We start from the raw sequence: 23,628 nt of genomic DNA, 5'->3' as shown, positions 1-23,628 counted from the left end.
GTGATGCGCAGGGGGATCGTGTCACAGATGAAGATCACTGGCGCGCCTCCGTTCACATTTTTGGCAAGGGATCACGGGGAAAACACGCCGGGAGCCACAGAGAAAGCTTAGTTGGCGCAGGAGAGCTTGTTTGCCGGTCTTGCTCGTCATCAGGGCGGGTCCCTGCGCAAGAGCAGTTGCATAAATAGCACCAAGGACAAAAATCTGAGCCTTCTGAGCCGTTGGAGTCGGTGGGGCTGCAGCAGTGTCCCTGCCAAGGTTTGGGAGCCAAGACCTAGGGCTAGGGCTTGCGTCCAGACTCCATTCCATCCTGCCTGGCAAATTTCGCGGATGGCATCTGACTTCTCCGGGAAGATACTCCCGGTTAAATTGGACAGAAACAACTGCACTTACACGGCCTGATTGTCTTGGTACCACCCAGATCAGGCTCCCGTGACACCACATCTGTTGGAGAGAAAGGGGTGCCTCAGTGTGTAACTTCTATGCCTAGCTGAGCGCACGTCCAGTTCAAGGGTCATCCGGTCGAAAAGTACTAAATGATATCTAGGTCTATAGAATACCACGAAATCATTACTTGGCTCTGGGTCAGTTCAACACCAAAGTCCGTATTGCGGACATTTAAGCTTCGATCCATCTATACGGAATATACACTAGCAAAGATCTCAGATCCCGAGATCTGCCTACAGGCAACCTTAATGACCAATCTGGAGCGCTACTGGCTTGCGCCACTTCGAATGCTAGATACGTGACAAACTGCATGTTGGGCTCTCCCTTATAGGTTACCAAGAAAGACGAGAGAAAATAATACCTCAGGTAAACCGGGTATCGAGGGATAAGAACTAGAAAGAGAGGCAAAAAAAAATCCACCCTTTGAAGGGGCCTGCGCCACTGTATTTCCAAGAAACCCAATCGTCAATAATAGCAAAAAAGCGAAGTGGACCGACCGACCCCCTTCCTTCATCCCATGTATATGTACCATGAATTCTCCGGGCCTCCGGCGTTCGCCGAACCCCACACAGATCCGCCGTCAGACGGGGGTCTGGATCTTCGCGTTTCTTGACAAAGCTTAGCTCATGTCATCCATTCCATAAATAATTAAAGAGCTACTTCTTACTAAAAAAACAGCCCTACGGAACATACGGAATGGCTGACTCTTGGAAATGTACAGGGTAAAGGGAGTGTTGACTGCAGACTGCACGCCTCTTAAAGCTTCGGCATATGTAATGTGACCACTGGGCGGGGCAGGTGATCTATTTCCTGCTGCGGACGCTGCCAAGGAGCGCGCCACCCCCTACAGGGATCAGGGATCGTCTGATGTCTTGACTTCATCTTGCAAAGCAAAGCTGCCTTGTTCAGGTTTTGCGGCTCAACTGCAGATTCAGATTTGAATCACTCAACTGACATGTCATGTGTATTCAGATTGTGTAACAGTTTTATCTGCTGCTCTAAACCTCCAATTGTGCAGCGTTTTTGCTTTTGATATAGCCTCTTTTAGCCACGGAACATGTAGATCGACTATGCACTGTGCTAACCGTGCGGATATAATCTTTCGAGAGAGAATTAGAGATTGATCCAGAAACTTAAGTGGCTTCGTCGCTTTAAGAAGTTTCGCTCTTTAGGAGGCCCGAGCGGAAAGGAAGCTCTAATTCATGTTGAGCAACCACCTGGATCGAAGAGGGAGAGAATGGCAATTAGCTTCTATATTAGTGTGCGTGGAATGCTTCCGACAGATTTCCATGCCCTTTTCTAAAATATGGAGCTTGTGCTCGAGTTGCTGACGGAGTTCCTGGGCCTCAGTGGATTTTGCAGCGATCCTAGAGACCAGGTCTGGGGGCATCTGTCCGACATCTATCGGGGAGAAGATAGACCATGTTTCTGCTACCAGAATTCCCTCCACCACCTGGATGGCAGCATTGTCGACAAAAGATTTTAGTGCCACCTGGGTCGGGTTATTAGATTCAAGTGAAGTTTGCAAGAAGTGCGAAGGTTTACCTTATATTATGCTTGCATGCTGTCCAGGAGCTCTGAACACGCAAAAAAGTCCATATCCCTTACAGACCGTGTCGAAAGTGAATTCTGCCAATTCATGGATGCTTCGAGAAGGACCATTCAAGGCACAAATGGTGTCAGTGTCGGTACGCAGAAAGGCTTGGAATTTTCTTCTCAAGTTCCTTTGCCTGTCGTTCTTGTCTGATCTTCTGCAAGGTCTCAGTGTAATAGTGATTATATGTTATCGAGTGCGTCTTGCGATCTGCTAGAAGGCTATCAAGAGCCTTATTTGCTTCTTCGAATCTCTTGTTGACCTTCTGGTCTATCCAGTTGTCAAATAAAGACCCCGTGGTCTCATCATCAACGATAGAATAAAGAAGCTTCTCAAGAAATTGTCTGCATGCAAGCCGAATGTTTTTGACATGCTCTCGCGCAATCATTTCCCAATTAACAGTTTGGCCACGGAGTAGCTCGCCTACGAGCAGAGGGTTAAAGGTACCAGGCAATTCGCGACCTCTGCTCTTGAAAGGTAGCTGACAAACCCATTCAATGGTGTCTTGCCGGCTGATGTGAATTTGCTCAATGTCAGTTGTCTGAACCGAATTAGCAGCACTTGGCTTAGGGCACCCGTCATCATAGATTGATCTGTGATGGCCCTTCTTGCGCATCATCTCCGCAAAATCAATGTTCATATTCTGTATCACAGCCCGTAGTCGTTTACAGTACTCGTCGTTCGACCAAGGATCTGCAAAAAAGGGGTGTTCGTAGTTACCGTCAATGGCTGCCCTGCTAAGGACTTGAAAAGACTGGCTCAACTTGAGCAAGAATAGACGCTGCCTATTGAGTGTATCGCGGCTATCCCCCAGCTTATCTAGTCTCTTCTTGCACTCCCTAATGTTGGATTCCATGTCCTCCGTCAAGGTTGGAAGGTATGTCTTTATTTGGTCCAAGAGGATCCCACACAAACGACGGCGGACCTCGATTCCAGCCATATAGCGTGGCATATCTTTCCAGGAAATCTTCAGAGAAGAATTTTTTTCTCGTTTTCATCACGTTCTGCCGTCGTCCAGTCTCGTTCTTTGTAATCTCGATTTCTGACTATATGCCGGCCGAGTCGGAAATGGATATTTTCATTGCTGGCCAGTTTCACAAAGTCCCTCTGACTTTCCGAGCCATCGGGAAGGTAACCAGGCTTTGTTATCAGTCCGAGTGTCCGAGAACCTTTAGGATCGACCTGCTGGGCTCGCTTCAAGATGACCTGGTTGGCGTAATCATTCTTCGCAGAAACAACTGCCAGGATAACGCTCCGTTGATTTCTCATGTAGGACATCACAATATCCGAGATGAGTTCAACATCTGCTTCCGATTGCTGCTTACTATTGGTCTGAATCAGACCAGGCAAGTCAACAACAGTCAGCTTGGGTTGGTCGGGTCCATATATTTCCACTCGAAGGATATTCTTTGAAAAAGCTCTTCCAGTAGCCGTGAGACCCATCTCTGATTTTGCTCTGTCGACGAGAGCGGGAAATCTGTCCAGCCCTTTCAAGTCGGCTTTGAATCCGAGCGACCTCTCACGTTCAGCACCCGAAACATCTTATCCCGGCACAATAGAGACAGCGGCTCCAGCTGTTGGCGCTTGTCGAAGGATAACTTCAGTAGCGAAACGTGTACAGAGCGTATCGCTGTGAGGGAACGGTACCCCGGAGATGGCTTCAAGTACGGAGCTTTTCCCGCTGGACTGATCTCCAAAGACGACAATCTGGGGCAGGAATACGAACTCGCTGACTCCCTGAAGTCGAAGATTATCGATCTCGTCCAGCAACGTCTGCTGCTCCGAAGAGCGTAGTTCCGCAAGTGTGGCAGTCCCGAAGTCGTCAGTCATGATTTGCAGATGATAATTTTGTCGAGGAGCTGATAATTTGGACAGCTTTTAGAAGGGCTTTGGCAACCAATGTCGATGGGGCTAGTTCGACTGAAGTGAGACGGCAGTTTATCGTTAGAAAGCAGGCAGAAAAGCGTCACCTCAGAGGGTTAGAAGAGCAATGAGCCAAACTCAACAAACTGGGCAGGTGCGCAGCTTTATATTTTCTATTCCCGACGTCTGCAAGTATATGTGATGGAAACTGACGTATAGGAGGTACATGCAAACTTTGCATCAACAGCCGCCCATGTAAATTTCAAGCGTTTCTACCTGTGGATTTTGAGATTCTCTATTTCCTGCCAATAAGAGTAATCCACGTACAGCTCTGCTCGTGTGTACATACATATATATATGCCTTGACTCACAGTCTTGTCTTAAAACGTGGGGATTTACATACGGGCGAAGCATGCAAAAAGTCAGTTTACGCGCATAATTAAGTGCCTGGTAAAGAGAATGCGCTGAAAAGTCTGCTGTTGCTTTTCTCTTTGCTGGGTGTCTGCTTGAAGCCAAACTGCTCGATGCTAGCGCTTGTAAACGAAATCGACCAGAATTTTGTTGCTTCCTAGTCGCATCATATTTGCTGACTTAACCAAAAGATAGGGCATCAAACATGGCTTGATGAATTCATAATGCAAATAGTCATTCATCACAAGGCCCATTCACTCATCTATATATACATCCACAAGAAGTTCGCTGAACGTGGGGACCAACTCGCCCCAGAAATTCCAAAGACTCCATCCATAGTAAATATTTCTAACAATAGACAGCACGTCGCTTGGAGACATCCCAACGCCAGCAGATCTCCCAGATCTATCTAGGAGTACATACCTCCCCAACTACCTGTTTTCCAGCTTTCCCATTCCTTATCCGATTTCGGCGACAACCCCCTTCTTCCCTAACCTCTCCATAACTCCACTTTTCAACCTCAACCGCTTCTCAATCTCATCCGCCGGCAATCCCTCTCGATCCCGCATCGACAGCGCCTGGCGGATCGTCATGACGTCCAGGAACTCTCGTCCCGTGTGGCTCTGCTTTCCGAACGTTTCGGCCTCTAATTCCGCGGCCTTAGTGATCTGCTGGCGCGCATTCACGACGAGAAGCGCTGGGTTCGCGAATTGTGGGAAGACGGACGGGCCCTGGCTCGGCTGGGGGAAAGGGGAGCGGTTGAAGGTGCTGGAGTTGGAAAATGTGGGATTGGGCGTTACGGGACCGATCGAACGAAGGGAGGCGGCGAAATCGGGGTCGCGACCGTCGAGGTCGATGGCTGTGGTAATTTTTCAGTCGTCAGTTTGAGTAAACATCAGAATATTTCGATTGGGTTCTCTCGTGGGTCCAGATCATGGAATCCCGGCGGTGCCAATCTCAATTGGGAGCTCATTATGGACGCCAGAGAAGAAATAGAAAGCCACATGCCTTCAGACTTCGCGCTCGAAACCTGCTCCTTGGAATTGTACGCTGGTCCTTGGGTTCGCGCCTTGGGTGCTTGCTCCCCAGGGCTCGCGGTTGTTGTTGAGGGGGACGGTTTTCTGGGGTATTGGCGGCGCGAAGCCGCGCCAACGGCGAATCTTGCAGGTTTTGATGCTGAGGAGCCCATCTCAGGACAGCGCGTAAGCTGCAAAAACACCTGGAGAAGTAGATAAGAGAATGACAGCTTTGAGGTTCGAGCTCTTGCGGAGGCGGAGGCGGAGCGCCCCCATCCCGCGAGCGCGGAGAAGGCCCACTTTGCACCAAAAACGCCCTAGAGCGATAGCCTGCAACCTGACGTCAGCTGTCCAGGTACGCAAAATTGCCAAAACATCTGCTATTATTGGTTGTCCTAAGCATCCATATGAAAACACAACGCCATTATTATTTTGGCTATCTAAGATTCGGAAAATTGCATTTCTCGGTGCTGATATCTTTTTATACAATATTACAAGGTGGTGCACTTGCGGAAATGGGCGCGTGAAAAAGAGACCTTAGGTCCCAGTAAACAGATCGACAGGCCTACAGCTGCCCGTTCCTCACTGTTAACTTAGCATAATAAAAATCATCTCAAACCCGCCAGGCGTCTACCCTGGACCTCGCCCAGTGCCCGGCTGCCACTGATGAATGTGACAGCACCTACTGCCAGGACAGCGGGCAGTGTCTGGAAGAGGTTCCATGAAGTATAGTACAGAAAGAAGATCCCCTCGAGCCCGACAATCGATCCAACAAAAAGGAAATGGGGGAGAGGAGCCGACTTTATCGCAGTGGGAAGGTGGTTGACATTGGCACCGAGGTAGAGCCACTGAATAGAGTTAGCAGGCGACTATAGACCATGCTTAATATGTATTGACATACCAAACCAGCTAGTATAGGGAAAGCTGCAATCACCATTGCAGCGAATGTAAGAGAGACAACAACCGGTGGGTTCTTTGGATCCGGTTTGAATATATGGTGAATTTCGGGAAGCTTGCCGTATCGCACGGCCTCGGCAGACGGGAGGGGCTCATCCGGGTCACGGTCAATCGACAGCTTGAAGGCGGTACGATCGTATGCCTTAGAGCTGCCAAAAGACCCAATTACAAAGCGGGCGTCTACTGGCTCTGATGTAGTGAGGAATTGGAGCGGGAGGTCTTTCTGAGTCTGCAACCGCGTTGTGTCAGCCGCAAGAAGATCTTCGAGAGTTCACCATCTCGCAACCCACCAATTCGACCCTGGACTTGCCATTGTCCTTCACACTAAAGGGATACGAGACATCCAGGCCAGTAACAGGATCCTTCAAAAGGAGGAAAGCTTGGTGTGGTCGTTTCGCAGAGCGTCCTTCCTGGGCGGTCAGGGAGATCTTGAGAGTATCGGATCCTCCGAGCGACACGGGCTTCGACAGGGGCTTATCCTCTGCAACCCTGTTTCTTGTCAGTCGCCTTATCTCTGCAGATATTGATAATAGCTCTAGAAAGGCTATGGCAGCATACTTCTCCTTCAATCCAGCTCCAACTCCAGCGCCCTTGGTCTGAACGGACACCGTGGCATCGCTGAATCCCCACGCGGAGGCCGCATAAGCAGAAGGCAGAGCGGCAGACAGCAGCCCCAGCTGCAGAGCGCAGTGCAAAAGCCGCATCCTGTGAAGAAAAAGAGGGGGTAACGAAAGAAAAACAGCAAATACAAGCTGGAGCTGTTATCGTGTTCAGCGGAGGTTGTTTTAGGGTCCGGCGGCGGCGATCGGGCGAGCGCTAGCCAGCGGGAAGACTTGGGGCAAGCTGCGGTCCAGTGACCTGCTGCCCGCCAGACCAAACCCTAATTTCTTGACCTGCTGTCCCAAATCCCATCCGCCAGTTTCTTCATCTCGACCTGTTCGACGGCGTCCCCCGCAACGCTCCCTGCCTGCAAGTCCTCGAAGCTACCGGGCCTCGTCTCTCTGCTTCTGCGCCATGCTCCCTGTATCTTTGCGCTAGGTCCCCGAGCCTGCTCGTCCGCGCATGATTGTAGTTTTGCAGACCTCCCCGCGGCTTGGGTCTCCTCTCCGACATACTTCCTTATCTCTCTTTTTACCTCTTTACAACCGATATCTCCACGGTCCTTCTGCAATACTTGGGCTCATAATACAAACTAGTGAGTAGTGTCCCTTGTGGTTCCTCCTGTCCGCGACGGCAGCTTTCGCTGTGTTGCAACATCTCGACCGCTCCGCAGCTCTTCCGAACCCTACTTCCTCCCGCCATCGTCTCACAATGAGTTTCTCTTCGAACATACGTGCTAACAACCCAGCAGAGACGATTGTGAAGGCACCGAAGAGATCCTCCCTGTACTCCTCGTTCTTCGCAACTACGGTTCCCGACTACCTCTCTCGTTTATATCGCATGCCGTGTTGTCGAAGGTCCCCATAGCCCTAGCCGGGAGGACGCCCTCTCTCCAACAACACAACACCCCCGGAGCCTATCCCCTGAACAGACACATACAAGGATTTGGCACAGCAGTCAGTAAGCGAGGATCTGCCGTTTTCTCCTTTGGATCACCCTCCCTTACGTTGCTCCTGAGGATTTCCACGAACCCTACTACGGATTCCGGGTGATGTTCACTCTACTGGAACGCACGTCACTGACCCATGTATCAACTACATAGTGGCTGGTAAATCATCGGTCCAGAGGACCAGCTCCCCAGCCGGCTCATATCGCAAGTCGCAAGTAAGTTTACAGCTCAACCTTTGCCACCGTGTGTGTCATAATGGTTACTAACTTCACTTTAGACCAACCGACGGCAGTCTTCTCGTACAGCTCGGAGCTTAGCTACAGACGAAGGACTTGACCAGACTTCCGCATCTCTTTCAGCCACTCCCCAGGATTCGCTGTCCCAAGACACATGGCCTACTGCGAAACGTCGAAGGACACAACGAAGTCTGAACGGTGACGACAGTTCTGTACAAGCAGAGGAAAACGTCACTGGAAGCCTGAATACTGAACACGTCTCAGCTGATAATCCTCAAAAGCCCACTCGCGACATCTCCAACGGCACTCATAAATCTACACAAGTGGAACGGGACAAGCCTGACGGGTCTACCCTCGATACTTCCACTCCCAAACCTTTTCAGGGCCGTCGAAAGTCTCAAGGAGAACGAAGGATCGCTTCAGAACCTAATACCAAGTTTGATCTCGGTCAGGCCACTCTCCACACTTTCTTTTTGAAGACTCCTCTTAGTGGACGCAAGTCTCAGAAAAAGGAACGAAGAGCGACCGTTGACTCTGGCGTTGGAGACGGTACCGAATCTCGTGTTCACGCTTCTACTCCCAAGACCGGTCGTGGTGGAAGTAAATCTTCGTCTTTGAAAGGGCGAGCCGAAAGATTTGAAATTGGCCCAGAAGCTTCCGGACACTTTTCTACGTTTCGTGCTTCAACTCCACGATACGCCAGTGGTGGCCGCAAATCTACGGGAACAGCAAAGAAGAGGACGGTAGCATTAGAAGCTGAAGCTCTTTCGAAAAACCGCCTCCAAAATTCAACTCCCAGCAATCCCAGTGATCTCCAGTCTTCGCAAGTTGGACTAACCCGGGCCGACGAATCTGAAATCTCTTTGGACGCCTCTCAAACTCCTCTGCCCCACAGTTCGACCTCAAAGCAACGTCGCAATGGTCGCAAGTCTATAGGGACTGCACTCGACAGTGCCAGAGTATACGAGTTCGACAGTCTTTCCGACTCTGCTCCTGCTAATTCGGCGTCACGTTCGACTCGCGGCGGCCGGAAATCTTCAGGGCCTGGACGCGTGAAGACACGAGTATTTGAAATCGAGAGCGTTGCCAGAAATCATCCCAGTCCATCCTCGAAAGAAACCTCGAAAGGTGGCCGCAAGTCTATGAAGATGAAAAAGGATATTGTCAACTCCGAATCTCCCTTGGCAAATACTCTCCAAACTTCCACTCCTAAAATGGCCAATGGTAAACGAACTCGGATGAATGGCCAAGATGCGCAAGATAGATCAGAGCCCCGACAGAATTCTGCAGCGTCCACTGCCAGTATGAAATCCACCGCTCCAAATTTCGCAAACTATCCGTGGAACAACAACCCAATCGCCGTCGCTATATGGGTTGCGCAGAAGATTGAAAACGTGAAGAGTATGCGCTCTCCAGAAGCCAGCCGAGTATCTTCTCGCACTACTACTCCCCAGAGAACACGGTCACGTCGCGAGTCCAATGAAAATAGGAGCCTGAATCTGGTCGATGATATAGCCAGGAGGACTCACACCACACGAAGACTCAGAGAGCCGGATTTCAATCTTTTGCGGAGCAACGCGCAGTCAAGCGAAAATCAAGCGGGGAACATGGAAGTAGATCCTGGAACCAATATTGATACCCCTATGATAGATCACTCTTATCCCGACTCTTTCGAGAAGTTAATGGAGCAGCAAGCTGAAAAGATCGCCCCCAAGATCAAGCACCTCAAGCCGTTCACCCCCGGATTCGCAGATGCTTACTTCGGTACCAAGGGGAAGGAACTACGCCTTAGTGCGGATACCGTTGCGGCTGGCAAGCTCCTCGCAGATGTTCTGCCAGCTCTTCTGAGCCCTGAGGAGAGCGTCAAGTGCCAGCCAGCAACGGACGCACTGATCCGCGTTCTGGATCAGGAGGCGTCAGATTCGGCGAGGTTCTCGGAAGCCTTTGACATACTATCGCGTGATCCGGAGGTAGTGCAGGGCGCCCGGGAAATAACTGCGCAGGTCTACGCCAGCGAGGTTCTGCTCGACTTCGATGGGGGAAACCAGAGAACTGGTTTGGGTCTTGATGGCCAAATGGACTCAGAGCCCGGTGCCCTAACCCCTTCACCGGCAGGTTTATCCACGGCTCGAACCTCTGGGCGGCTGCGCAAGCCAACCGCCAGGGCCATTGAGGCAGCCCAGCAACAGCCAAAGGCCCGGAAGCCAAGGGCATCGGGCAGAGTCCATTCTCTGACTGGTGAGGATGTGGACGGCAATGCGGCTTCGGGGGAAGAAAACCCTCAAGCCTCAACCACCATCGCGTCCCACCAACGCTCAGATACGGCAACAGTTGCTGAGCTCGGTGCGTCCACCGAGCTCACGGAGCCATCGGTGCCGCATTCCTTCAACACTGAGGAGGAGTTTATAGCCAACCAACTGTTCGAGTTGGCGGCCGCTGCTGTCGCACCGGACTTCAGACAGTCCTCGGATGAGGACCTCGACGTCGAGCGACTCCGCGAGGAGTACTATGCCAGTCGAAGGCTGGCGGCTTCGGGGGGTCCCTCCGAGGACGGTCTGGTTTCTGGTGAGGCAGCGTCGGCCGTCGATCCGACACAGAGCGCATCGGCGCCCGGGCCTCTATCCGCCCTTGATCATCCAAACATTCCACGCCCTTGGACGGATGAGGACGGATGGACACATACGGGTCGCGTCAACAACCATGGAGAAGAACTCGTCCTAGTCCCAGACACCTACGTCTGGGTTCGACCGGAGAACCTATACGGGGACGGTGGGTTCCCTCTACCGCCCCCTCACGTGAAGTCTCGCGAGCAGACAGAAAAGGACAGGATATTTGGTTTCCCACCACCCATGGGGCAGCGCAACCTCCCTCGGGGCGAACCTCGTCCGTTCGTCCCCGAGGATGTGGGAGTCGAAGCCGCCAAGATCAAGGCTCGCGAGGCCGCGGCAAAGAGGGGCATCACCGTCGACCGATCAATGTCCCTGGCAGAGCTCGAGGCAAAGATCCAGGAGCATGACAATCCGGGCTCCTCAAGACGGAGGAAGCGCGCCCTTACACAAGTTGGTTTAGCTGGACCCGATGCCGGACGGAACAATGTTGACACCCCCGCTGGGGTGTCACGGAAGAGGCGCCGTACAGAAGCGGCTTCTGCTGAGGCGGTTGGGGGTACAAAGAGCGCCCAAGGGTCAAAGAAGCGCTCTCTTGACCTGGCCGCGAGCAGCAACGCGGCAGAGAGTAGCCCTGCGGTAGAACGGGCCCGCAAGAAGCGCCGCTCTACCGCCAATCCTAGTGAGCTTGCCGATGTGAGAACTCCTAGGAATCAGAAGGGACGTTCCCTTAGAGAGGCGGAAAGCGGCGAGGCCGAAAATTCCCAGGATGCCAACGCAACGGGCAGGAGTACGACCAAGAAGCGACGCCATTCTGCAGCGCAGCAGCCAGAAGGGACTGAATCGGTCGCTGCCAGTACCGAAAAGAGCGGCAAAGAGACAGTTTCGGCATCCACGGGCCACGAGCAGATATCGGAGCAGGAAAATTCGGAACTGACTGAGTCACCAGGACCTGGAGGGCGCCCTAGGCGACGTGCTGCTGCCGCGCTGCTGGCGCAGCTTCAGAGTCAGGCGGAGGCCAGGGCCCGCAAGGCAAGCTCACGCAAGAGACAGTCAAATGTTGCCTCTGGCGATCAGGCAAGCGGTGGAACGGAAGCAGAAGCGGAAGGGACCGGTGGTCATGGGGTCCAGACGGTAGAACAGCCCGACGGTGCCTGATATACCTTTTCCTAACGCGCCTGTCATGCCTTGCGATTTACCTGCCTGGAGCAAGCGACGCCCCTTGTCGACGTTGATATTGATTTTAAACACGGATTTCACGTTCCATTACCTCGTCAGTTCTTCTTTATAAGCCCATCCAACAATAACGGGAGCGACGTATACGGGGCGCAATGGATGGCTTCAAGCATACCTCATGGATTTAATTCTAGCTAGACCATATCAACACCCGCACTAGGCTTTTCAGCGCCAGGCTACGATCTACGACGGAGTTACCGGCTGGTTTATACTCAAGGAGCATGACGGGAGTTGGTTCTCTTTTTGCGACAATGTATTCAAATGGCTGGTGTATCGGTTTGGAAGCATAGACTGTGTGTGCGTATCTTCTTCACTTGCATGGTTGGTAGTTTTGATGAGAATAGATTGGGCTGGAGCAGTTTGTTACGGGCCTCTTGGTCGTCTTGTATCTTCTTTCGTTTCCAGATAGATATGCATTTTCTGAGGATCTCGTTGGCGCGTGGGCAGTGATCAATCGGGCTTCAGGGGCATATCTCTTTCTTTTTTCCAGTTCTCGTGTATGTTAGCATATTTCTTTTCATTCTCTGCCACTCAGATCCCCTCTATTATCATATAGAGCGATGGGTCTGATAAATACACGGCTTTAGTTTTGGTCTTGCAGCGTTCGGTGATCACCAGATCGAATCCAACGGGCTTGCCCTCCTTTGTGCTTTTACGTGAGAAGTAAAATGCACGTATCTAAGGACCATCTACATACATGTCATGATGGCTTAATCTCCACGTATGCATGTACTCCATCCAGTCCACATGTTGCATATGCAGTACCTAACACTCCATAGAGTAACTGTATCTATCCCCAGGCATCAAATCCAAAAATAGATAACCGTGTTTCACAAGCTGATGCGTACTAAGATAAAGGCACAGCTCCTGTCCCCAGCCGCTGAAACGAAACGCGCTCGCTTGCTCTGGACCGCGTCTGTCCCGCGGACGGTTGGTGATCCCTGGTTCAATGAATCGCATCCCGCCCGCGGAGTAGGGGCAAAGAATAATAGCATTAATAAGTAGGTACCTATTTCCATTTCTGCCTGCTGCGTTGATCTCCAGAATATCATGTCTCGTCTCGTCTTGCAGATTATTGATAACCTATAAACTGGCATTTTCTCCCGATCGATCTCTTCTATAGGTAGGTCGGGAATCACAAATAATGCCCACGGCAGAAACCACCGCGACAGCATCTCCAACCCCTCGTCGACGCGGTCGACCGCGAAAAGTCCAGGCCCAGGTCGTCGAGGGCGACAGCAACGGCAACAGCGCTGGCGTCGATGTCGGTTCTGGTGTTGGTGTTCCTGCAGGTACTAACGTTAATGCCGAGGTGCAAGCGGCGTCCCCGCCCAAACGGGTATCCTCCAGCAGGGGGCGGCGCGCCGCTTCGAAAAAATCGCCCGACACAGACAAGGGTAGTATCATAGACTCGAAGGCTGAGGAAGAGGGAGAACCAGAAGCTCCGCAGGTGCGAAAGAAGAGGACATCTAGGAAATCAAAAACTGCAGGTTCTGCTGAAGAAGGTTCTGCGTCGATTGAAACCGAGACAGGTGGGAACGTGCAAGAGAACTCGCGATCAAGCAAGACCAAGAGCAAGAGCAAGACGGACAGTGCTGCTGCAGAGCCGTCGAAGCCGGAGATCTCGAGCGAGCTTGTCTATGAGGAAGTCTCTCCACCCACTGAGAACGTGGTTCCAGCATCGTCAGAGCCGGTATCAATATCGGCATCAACATCGACCGAGGGAGGAGCACCGTCATCGTCGTCGCGCGACACGACTGCTATAGCCACTGAGATATCGGCAACTGCAACGATACCGGACATTCAAGATCAGTCTCAATCTCAAAAGATTTCCAATTCTTCTTCTGAAGAGCTATCATCAGTGGAATTGGCAGCTTCGGAAAATCCAGACCTTGCGCGAGCTGGGGACTCGGCGACCAGTGGCTTGCTTTCTGCACCGGAAGAGAGCAGGACGACTACGACTGCAACCACTGCACAACCGACACCAAGTTCTTCTTTTCCTTCTTCTCCAACTCCTCCTGATCCCAGCACTTCAAAAATCTTCCAAGCTCTTCCTACAAGCCAGAAGTCCATCTCCACCAACGCTGCTCCTCCAACCGTCCCAGAAGTTTCACAGTCATCACCACTACCACCACCAACAGCCACCATGTCAAGCAGACACCAGTCAACAACAACGAGATCAACGCAGACCCAGGGCCCATCCCTACGAAAACCAAGAGTCCTCAGTCCCCAGGAAATCAAGGAACTCGGGTCACGCCCGCCACCACCACCCCGTCCGGTAGATATCCGGCAGACGAAGGAGTATAAGGCTGCTGCGAGGAAGTACGTCATGTCTTATACATCCCTCCATATGATATATACATGCATGCATACGCATATTTGTTTAGTCTGGCTTAGTGTATGACTATGACTTACTAACTCGGTGACTTATTTATTTACTTAGATGGACATCGACGATCGTGGCGCTCCCGATTCTGATCTATACGAGCTATATTCTTTATGAGCGGGGTGAGTATAGCATACATTTATTATGACCCAATTCCTTCTCTCTTACTCTCACTCTCACACTGTCTTCTTCCTGCACATAACCAGGAAGTTTCCCACATGAGGACCCACAACAACTAGCCAGAAAAGCTAACAGATGAAATTCAAAAACAACAGCATTCAAAGGCAAGCAGCAAAAGCGGCTCATCGGGCCGGAGGCATCCGACAATAGCAACAACAGAGACAACGAGTCCTCCTCTTCGAGTTGATTTAATTAATTAGAGATTTTGAATTCAATTTTTATGTTATTTTTTTCTATAGATCTTTAGACTTTGCATATGATGCGATATGATATGATATTTACTCGGCATACCTATCTAGGTACCTAATGTACAGTAACCTAACCCCATACCCGTACGCATTTATGTTCATGACATATTCATATTGATTCCGCAGCCATAGACGGAGAAAGGAGCATGTCACAGCCACAGTCATAAGTTGTTGAATTTGTTTCCAGTTGTGATTAATAGTAACATCACTCATGTGTTTATGTTATTTACATGCAACTCATCTATTCTGTAAGACATCTACCACTACAACAACGACGCCTACTTATGACATATATATCGTATGCTAGATTGATAGATGTTCTCCTCTCTTTCTTCTTTTTATCCTTTGAGATTATCCTTTTGGCGGCTTTTTTTTTAAAAAAAAAAAAAGCGATGTGCATTATCATAGGAGGAAAAAAAAAGTTTCAAACCGACTGACTGACGGGTATCTATATTCATTCCACTCTAGACTGCTAGCTAGCTAGCTAGCTAAATACCTAACCTATCAAGACGAGCCATTAAGACTTTCCTTTTCCGCCATGCAAAGCAAATTCCAGTATCAAGTATGCCTTTCCCGTTCAGACAAGATAACCACAAGAAAGAAAGCAGAGAACATCCACCATCCTGTCCAGGCCACAGACAAAACTGAATCCATTTGAAAAAAAGATAATCCCAATCCAATCATAGAGTTCCATCGATCAGGGTACTGTACCAGAAGGGCACCTAACCTATCTTACTCATCAATCCCCGGCACAATCGCGCACATGCCCAGGATCAACCCCACAAGCTGTCTTTCATCTTCGACGTGGCCCACGAAACCTAGGTATCCGGTCACATGGGATAGATAGCCATCTTCATCCTCGTTATCGTCTTCCTCGTTGGTGTAGTCACCATCGTAATTGTCATCACCACCATCGCCGTAGTATTCATCGTCCCTGAATTCGTGCCAGACGACGGGGCTGTCTGTGATGGAGGCGTGGTCTCCGTTGGTGATCCTGCGGAACGGTCCGTTGCTGTTGGTATTGGTCATGGACTGGGAGCTGTCCGTAGAGTCGTCCTCGAAGTTCTCGTAGTCATTTTCTTCTTCAAAATATTCGTCTCCATCCTCATATCCGTCTTCGTCCCAGTCTTCGTCGCCGTTCTCGTTTTCGTAGTCGCACTCAGTTCCATAGTCATCCATTTCATCATCCTCCTCATCCTGGGGAGAACCCTTCACGATGAGGATCTTATCATCCTGCTGCACGCGCCTCAGAAACACAGCCCGCATCTCATACTCCCAGCGGTATTCGCGGCTGCCTAGCCTCTGAAGGGCCCTTGGCCGGAGCTCCAGCTCGACCTTTTCAACAGAGACACCGCTGATCTTCCAGTCGAGCTGGAAGACGCGCCTCATGTACCTGGAGAACTGGCGAGCCTTGCCCGCCACCTGCAGGGGGAAGTCGAACGCGAATAGAACGGCCCAGTCGTTGAAGGGGAGGGTGAGGATGCTGGCCAGCCGCTGCGAGAGGTCCTCGTGGGCAGGCTGCATGATGGATGCGTCGGTGACGATGATGCCGTGGATGTCGTCCTCGTATTGGTTGATGGCGGAGTCGAGCATGTCGCTGTTGGTGACACGGATGAGGCGCGCTTCCCGCCGGAGACGCGTCAGGAGTTTTGCGTAGCGTCGGTGGAAGCCCAGAACCTCGTACGGGGAAACAAGGATGATAATTGGCTTCGAGTCCGGGTCAGATTCACTGTCTGGTGGCGACGGGGAGGAAGCAGCTGTGGCCATGGCTGTCGAACTTTGGCTGAAGAAGTCGTCGCTGTTGGGAGTTTCTCTGTTGTTAGGCATATAGGAGACGTCGCTTGAGTTGGCTGTTGGGTTTCAGAAGAGATGTGAAGTGCGAAATGGGAGAGAACAGGTACAGGACGCAAAGAACCAGGAGGGAAGAGACTCTAAGGGAAAAGGTCAGCGGAAAAGAGCCAATAAATCATGTGTTGTCCATCAGCTGTCGCCTGTGAATCGACAAGCACTGTATCATTCACTACCTTCGTCAACTGAGGCGGTGCCCTCCCACCTTTCTGCCCTTGGGGACCGCCGGACCACAGCAGAACAGATACAGAAGAGAACATATTGCTAGTTGTCGGGGGAGCAGCTCGCCCAGTTACCACCGCTCCTAGCAAAGCTCAACCCACGGACAAAGTCATCCCGTCTGCACCTCCCCAGGGAGTCCACCTTGCAGCCGTGAAGAGGTACAACACGATCGTTAACCAGAATCCTCACCAGCGGCTCATTTTCAGATCCACACTGCATCATCTCAATATATGTCCTAGCCCCAAAAGAAACAGTCCAGGCTGCAGAGTAGCCTTTTGTTTCAACAACGGACTGCATCTTGGTCTTTGATAGCTTCCCGGTACTGTTGTACAGACCAAGAGCGGCATGTATGGAGGTCATAATGTTGTCGTGGGTAAAATCTGCGTAGATAGTCGCATTCAAGGGGAACGTCTCTGGGTTGGAATCCAGAGTGTGGTTGACGGTGGTATGGTCCTCGACAGGAGCATTGGTCAGACGGGCTACCAGCTCGTTAACAAACCCAACCCCCTGGGTTGAGCCAAGTGGGTTTCCATCACCGAACCCGTAGTACTTGCCCAGCGACTGATAATAGTCGTACTGGAGCCATTCCTTCTCTGTAAACAAAGAGCAAAATGGAGACAGATTGTTCGTATCAGGGGTCATGGCCACAGTCTCGAAGGCGCATATGTCCATTATGTAGGTAACATCCGAAAGGGAGAGGTTCGCACCTGGCAGGCCTGCTTTGAACCGGTCGAGGATAGCAGGTGTGAACCCTTCGAGGAACGCTGATTGCACGCTGTCGGTGGACTTGTTATCCTCAAAAGCAACGCAACCATTGTGACTCAAAGTATTGTTAGACGAGTCACTCTCATCAATGACAACGCTGATCTTCGGTGCACTGTCGCCCTTGTTCGAAGATGGATCAACCATCTTCGCATATTGGAAACCCTCCAGGAATTTCTCCCCGGATGCAACGACACGATCAGAACCGGAAGCACGAACAAACGGAACGATAGTCCTAGCAAGGGTCTTGTAACGATTATAGAATTGGATTCCCGATTTGGTCAACTCATCTTCCCCGAAAGCAGTGAGGTTATCAGCACCTAGGGAGTACTTGTACCCCTTCAAGAAAGCAAAGTCACCATTGAACGACTCAGCACTCTGCTGGATCCGCGTGACAATATCAGAGTAGAGCTTCGTCTTCTTCGAGGTGGGGTATCTCGCTCCATGGCGAGAGAGGATTTGGGTAAACGTGACCCTGCAGTCTGCAGGGATCTCCGGGGAGATCTCTGAGACCTCACCCAGAGAGAAGTAAGGGGAATTTTGACCCCAGAAGTGACTAGTCTCGGGATAGCACTGGTATCCCCTGTCGACAGTATTGCAGGACTCCCTTTCGAGAGACGAAGCTCCCGACACTCTACAGAGTAAACACAGTTTAGCATTGAAAGAAACCACTGATCGGATATGCATAACACGTGCTTGCAGCAAGCTCCGGATAGCAGTATATGTAAAAACAAAATGTAACTTACTTAGACAGGATAAAAGCACCACCAAGCAGAGCGAGCAGCAGATACATTGCCACCAGCGCACCTTGTCTCCTCAGAGCAGGGAAACATCTAGCCTGGTCAAAAATCTCTTCAATGGACGACCGTGACAGAGACGAATTCTGCGAACGGAGGGAGTTTGTGGGTCGAGTGCCATCTCCGGCCTCTTCGACATCCTCCTCCCCCCGGGCCTTATAGGACAACAACCCTGTCTTTAAGTCTGCCATCCTGAAACGATCCACATGCGTCCTTTTCCAGAAGAGGATATCAGTCCGTGTCCAGCACAGGGAGGGCGCAAAGAATTTTGAAGATGAAAAAGGCTGTTAAAAACTTAAAGAAAGAAGGATAATTAGAAGCCGAGGGGACCCGCCGTGAAGAGAAGAAAAAAAGTACACCCCATGCACATACAGTACCGTACTATACAATACAGCAGGTAGGTACCTAGATTAAATAGAAGGTAAGTAGGAACTTGGTAGTAAGTAGGTAGACAGTAGCAACAGACTCCCTCCTCGGGAGCTTCCCTGTCTCTGGGGAAATCTCCCAGATGAAGTGTGCGAGATCGGGTCATTTCAACGAGCAACGGTGAAACTTTGGGCAGAGGAGCACATGCTCGCCTGATAGGCTGGAACCCGTTGTCAACGTTGCTGCGTGCCGTGGCAGCACGTGAGAGGAGCACTCTGAAACCCAGGGGTCCAGTGAACGCGGTGCCTCAGGCAAAGAATCTCGGGCAGACCGCTGGTTTTCTGGAAAACAAAGCATCGCGCTTCAATGGCTCGGAACGGCAACGATAATCGGGAAAACGGGGACAAAGAGGCTCCAATAATTTGTGGAGCGCTAGCGAAGCAACTCTATACGAGAAACCGGTTTTTTCAAAAATCGATACTCATTGGCTGCTGAGTTGGGAAATCTAGCAACATGATTGGTTCAAAAGAAGGCAAAGCACGTGATTGATAAGTCATGTTATTTAGAAAGATAAAAGCACGTGATCTAGGGAGGTAAAAACACTCTACACTAGAATTCTATACCTGCCTATGCCTATTCTATACCATTCGATCTGCCTAGCCTAGATCATTTGATTTGCCTATTCTAGATTGTTTAATCTGCCTATATGAAAGATAAGCTCTTTTTACTACTACTACTACTACTACTACTCCTAGGAAATAGGATTTGCAAATAGTGTGACGGCGCGGCAGACACCTAGGCGGTAAGGTAGGCGGTGTTGAGCATTGGTCTCTGGGATACTGCCGGTCCTACTTGCCTATATATCACGTTACATGAAGCCCCGCGAATCCTTTCCTTTCTTTTCCCCTCATGCTTTTGATTCTGTATGACAAGCTACCATAGTTTTAGCTAATAATACTATGACTGAGCGTCGTCACAAATAGCTTCAGATTCAATGGTTTTCAATATGTTGTTTTGTAATTGTTTGCTTTTACCATATAAAACAGATGGGACTGCAAAATAGAGCGAATAGAAGAGCTCTGCAACTATCTACCTGCGGCGAGGGGTCCGGGGACCGCTGCAGGTCCCTGGTAATGCATGGGGCTCGTTGTCCTCGACTGCCCGGGACCGACTTGATTGGCCAGAAAAATCCCTGGGGTTGATGCAGTACGGACACGTGACACGCTATCTCGACATCAGGTCTCGACCGCATATCCTCACCGATCCAGGATGTACCTGAGACCGAACACGCCTATACCGCTGTTCTACTTGGAAGAACCGTGAAGCTACTCCAATAGATCCCTGTTTCTGACTTGAAGGCAGTTGCCCAAGTAAATTGTTTTGTAAATTATAGCTACCGACCATTCTATCCACTATCACTATCGTCCCTAAAATCGGTGATAATACACGCTGTAGCAATTTAGTTCCTCCCACAGAATTAGCTCTGATATACGACTCCTTGTCCGGACCTGAGACCCAAAAATGCCAAGCAGAGAGCCACCAACTCCACAACCGGAACCCAAAAAGAGGAGCAAATGACAATGAGCGCTATGGGTATATAAAATCATGACCGCCTGGTAGAAATGGCATGTGAGCGACATAAACGGGCAGGGAACGCAACAACGTCATGTAGACTAAGCGGAGTGGACGAATCGAATTAGCGGAAGCCAGATATCCTGAAATCGCAAAAAGCCACGACGCAACATACAGGTTGCCACCCAGTGTATCTACCGAGACCAATGATCCCAGAATCTGGGGATTGGTGACGGGCAGAATTTAAAACCGTTGGAAAACAGAAGCAAGGCAAAGGCCATGCAGGAGGCAAGAGGATAAAGAAACCAAAAATGTCTCTTTTCTGCTTTTTTTGTCCCAAATGCCGCGTATAGCCACAACAATGCCGTACTGGCCAAGGGAAGCTTTTAATCTTCTTGTGACGCCGATTAGAGGTTCACTTTTCTTTTTCACCAGACCTATGGCAAGGCCCTGAAAATGGAAATAGGAAACAACAACGTAGAAGGTACTAACAACGTAAAAAGCAATGTATGTAGAAAAGAGATATAATCGTTGAGAAAACCACAGCGCCTCTCAAAAGGTTCGCGCTGATGACTGCGTGTCTTGAGGGGCAGATGTCGAAGTCAACGGTGCATGTGATAGCTGTCCTCCAGCGAAATTTCCACCCGTACCGCCTGTCCATGGGCTGGTAAACTGCTGTTGTCGTATTTGTCGATCATCCGGAGAAGATTGTTGCCCAACATTCGAAGCTGGCACTGCAAAAGGTGGCGGACCAGTGGACCACCCGCCGTGAGCCACTGGAGGAATGGGAGCCATTTGAGAAGCAGACGCAACACCCTGAGGGACCAATTGCTCTGTAGTATCTCTCCCTAGGCCGCCGCCTGTCTCACCTGCTGCGCCTTCGCCGGAACGCCATGACTCCCGACCAGGTTCGGTAGCCTGCTGGTTCAGAGACGACCGAAATTGTCGCGGTGACGGCGGTCGGGCCGGTAGCTGCCCCAAACCTACAGTGCGGCCTAAGGACTCACGATAAAAGTCTCTCTCGGCGCGATAATAGTCTCTCTCCTCAGTCAACATCCGGATTTCTTCCGCCTGGGAATTGATCTTCTGTTCCAAGGCAAGCTCATGCTTCTTCCGATTTCGAAACCTCCGCGAAGCATCACTGTTCGCCTTCCGCTTCTCAGCCTGACTCCTAGATCCGGATTTGTAGTCAACTACAACGGGAATTAGGCCTTGAGGAACGTCCTGAGGAGAACTTGAGAGTGGCGTCTCTTCCCCGTATCTTGGACCGCCAGGACCACTCGGCAGTCGACTTAGCGGATCCATTGACGGAAAGGACGGAGTCTTCACAAGGGGTGCTGCGGACGGTTGCAGCATTCCAGCGCCGACAGCCGGAGGAGAGTGGCCAAACTGGCTGTATGTCGAGTGCGGCGTTCTGGGGCTGTTCTCTTGTGAGCTCGGGTTCGTTGCTGGCCCTGCACTTGCCCGTCTGGCGTGGAATGTTGGAGTCGAATGCACGGATGGCTGAGGGTGAGAATGTCGCCCCGATAGTGCCATGCCCGGAACATTCCCCTCATGAGGCAACTGGGGACCCGGAGGAACATTGTAAACGCCGCTGGATGGTTCTAGCACAAACGGAGACTTGGAAACGCTTATTTTTCCAGGTAACGTATTGAACCTTCCACCAGCGCTAGCGACTCGTGCGGCGGGGGAAACTGGGGTAATTATTCGACGTGGGCGTGTGCCTGGTGAAAGCGGAGGACGGTCCGCTTGGAGATGCTGATTGTTCGGGTGGATGAGGTGAGAGACAGGAGATGAAGATGTTCGCTTTCGGGGAGAGGGAGATATCGACACGGGCAAGTCAAGACCATCGCGACTGCTTCTTCGGGAACTCGAGCTCACAGCCGTACTCTCTGGGGGGTTCAGGATGGCGTGGACTCCTATGGACCGTGGCTGGGTCGGTACAGGAGGAGGCTCCACCGGTGCTGACCGATGCCATGAAAACGACTGTGTGGTGGCGGGTTCGTGGGCATCAGCGGTTCCTGACGTATGCCGCTCCGCTGAAGATTCGGCTCCCTCGATCAGGCCGCGGCTGCGTTGTAGAGGGGCATCGCTGGAAGAAGGGCCTGATGCGGGAGAATTCCGCGACATATGCTCCGGTTCTCCTTCGTTTGGCAGCTGCCGCAAACCGGAACATGGCCGGTCCCTCCCTCTCTCAAGATGACTATGGCCCTCCTTTAGTCGAGTATGAGAGAGGGAGGTCGACTGGGTCGGGAGATAGCCGGCAAGTTGATGATACGGGCGGGATAGCGAATTCAGAGAGTCGGTGTATGGAACAGGCTGAACGCTGATCCCTAGAGCAGCCACGGTGAAAGATTGATTAATGGGTAGGGTAGGGTAGGTTCTCTAAGAGTCAACACCTGATGAAATGCAAGAGCTGTCGTGCTTAACCGGACGGCGGAATAGAAATGATACTATTCAAGGACAATACAAAGTATGTGTTAAGAACGAGAAAAAGAGAGGGCAGCTAGATAAATTCTAATGTCAGAAGCGAAAGGATGAGCTCGTTGCTGGCAGATTTCTCCACGAGAAGATATTTAGTGGTCGACACAGGTCCAGCGGTGAGAGGGCCCATTAAGGTGACCGTGACGGAAGCAGCTAAAGCTAGCTTTTCTCCTCATTCATGAGCTTTCGTACACCCTGGGGACGCTGGGATGGACCGGGGCATTCGGAAAGCACTTTGGCTCAGACTTCAGAGCACGAGATGCAGGCTAGCGCAGCAATTGCAGCCAAGCAGAGAACCAGAGCTTCTATTTTGATAGTGGTTTATGGTCGGGCACAGCACGCTTGATGCATGTGCGAGATGCCCCGTCTCCATGGTAAAGGAGAGGGCCGCAGTGGATCTAAGGCTGCGCTAAGGGCGAGGCGGCTGCTAACTGGCTTCGGAAAGTTCAGAGACGGCCGGGGTGAGGGTCAACTTACCACAGCCCATTCCTGAAAAATAGTATCCGTAATCGTCCATTTTATTCTTGCCGGGTCTGGCAGTGGCAAGCTCAGACCAAAGAAACGACATTGAAATTTCGGGACCCGCAGGCCGCCTTTACTACTCTCCCGGGGAAAGTTATCGCGGCCCATCACGACTTTATTCCCCTCTCTGTACTGTAAACCGGCTCACCTAGAGAACAGCGCCTTAGTCGTCATCGTCAGGGGCTCGCCCCCATGAGGCGTTTTGGCTATGAAACTCAGCTGCGCCAACCTCAGCATAGGATCACCAACTGGCCCGCAAGGCGACGATGTTTTTTGCATGCATCATGATCCGCGGATCAGGAAACCGTTGCAAGCGCTGTCATAAG

General features: G+C 51.1%; 8 protein-coding genes across 8 annotated transcripts; 2 read left to right on the top strand and 6 right to left on the bottom strand.

Moving 5' to 3' along the window:
- Positions 1–3,010: 3,010 nt before the first annotated feature.
- On the bottom strand, positions 3,011–3,871 carry VTN00DRAFT_853 (uncharacterized protein; the record flags this gene model as incomplete). Its single annotated transcript, XM_069435394.1, has 2 exons — positions 3,011–3,582; positions 3,661–3,871. 2 exons carry the CDS (start codon positions 3,869–3,871, stop codon positions 3,011–3,013), a joined length of 783 nt encoding a protein of 260 aa, XP_069291560.1.
- A 902-nt stretch (positions 3,872–4,773) lies between these two features.
- On the bottom strand, positions 4,774–5,504 carry VTN00DRAFT_852 (uncharacterized protein; the record flags this gene model as incomplete). Its single annotated transcript, XM_069435383.1, has 2 exons — positions 4,774–5,174; positions 5,324–5,504. 2 exons carry the CDS (start codon positions 5,502–5,504, stop codon positions 4,774–4,776), a joined length of 582 nt encoding a protein of 193 aa, XP_069291559.1.
- A 435-nt stretch (positions 5,505–5,939) lies between these two features.
- On the bottom strand, positions 5,940–6,992 carry VTN00DRAFT_851 (uncharacterized protein; the record flags this gene model as incomplete). Its single annotated transcript, XM_069435372.1, has 4 exons — positions 5,940–6,179; positions 6,233–6,517; positions 6,579–6,777; positions 6,847–6,992. The coding sequence occupies 4 exons, from the start codon at positions 6,990–6,992 to the stop codon at positions 5,940–5,942; spliced, it is 870 nt and encodes a 289-aa protein (XP_069291558.1).
- Positions 6,993–7,350: 358 nt separating this feature from the next.
- VTN00DRAFT_850 (uncharacterized protein) lies at positions 7,351–11,837 on the top strand (the record flags this gene model as incomplete). Its single annotated transcript, XM_069435361.1, has 5 exons — positions 7,351–7,483; positions 7,640–7,717; positions 7,762–7,848; positions 7,907–8,052; positions 8,115–11,837. The coding sequence occupies 5 exons, from the start codon at positions 7,351–7,353 to the stop codon at positions 11,835–11,837; spliced, it is 4,167 nt and encodes a 1,388-aa protein (XP_069291557.1).
- A 1,222-nt stretch (positions 11,838–13,059) lies between these two features.
- On the top strand, positions 13,060–14,668 carry VTN00DRAFT_849 (uncharacterized protein; the record flags this gene model as incomplete). The annotated part of the gene is made up of 3 exons (XM_069435349.1): positions 13,060–14,237; positions 14,359–14,423; positions 14,577–14,668. The coding sequence occupies 3 exons, from the start codon at positions 13,060–13,062 to the stop codon at positions 14,666–14,668; spliced, it is 1,335 nt and encodes a 444-aa protein (XP_069291556.1).
- A 793-nt stretch (positions 14,669–15,461) lies between these two features.
- VTN00DRAFT_848 (uncharacterized protein) lies at positions 15,462–16,496 on the bottom strand (the record flags this gene model as incomplete). The annotated part of the gene is made up of 1 exon (XM_069435338.1): positions 15,462–16,496. One exon carries the CDS (start codon positions 16,494–16,496, stop codon positions 15,462–15,464), a length of 1,035 nt encoding a protein of 344 aa, XP_069291555.1.
- Positions 16,497–16,841: 345 nt separating this feature from the next.
- Positions 16,842–18,549, bottom strand: VTN00DRAFT_847 (uncharacterized protein; the record flags this gene model as incomplete). The annotated part of the gene is made up of 2 exons (XM_069435327.1): positions 16,842–18,195; positions 18,308–18,549. The coding sequence occupies 2 exons, from the start codon at positions 18,547–18,549 to the stop codon at positions 16,842–16,844; spliced, it is 1,596 nt and encodes a 531-aa protein (XP_069291554.1).
- Positions 18,550–20,848: 2,299 nt separating this feature from the next.
- Positions 20,849–22,426, bottom strand: VTN00DRAFT_846 (uncharacterized protein; the record flags this gene model as incomplete). The annotated part of the gene is made up of 1 exon (XM_069435316.1): positions 20,849–22,426. The coding sequence occupies one exon, from the start codon at positions 22,424–22,426 to the stop codon at positions 20,849–20,851; it is 1,578 nt and encodes a 525-aa protein (XP_069291553.1).
- Between the last annotated feature and the right edge of the window lie 1,202 nt (positions 22,427–23,628).

The sequence above is a fragment of the Thermoascus crustaceus genome (genome assembly GCF_041956765.1).
Source record: "Thermoascus crustaceus strain CBS 181.67 unplaced genomic scaffold VTN00scaffold_1, whole genome shotgun sequence".
NCBI lineage: Eukaryota > Fungi > Ascomycota > Eurotiomycetes > Eurotiales > Thermoascaceae > Thermoascus > Thermoascus crustaceus.
Note: the sequence above shows the minus strand (reverse complement) of the source record. Positions and strands in the feature narration are given on the sequence as shown.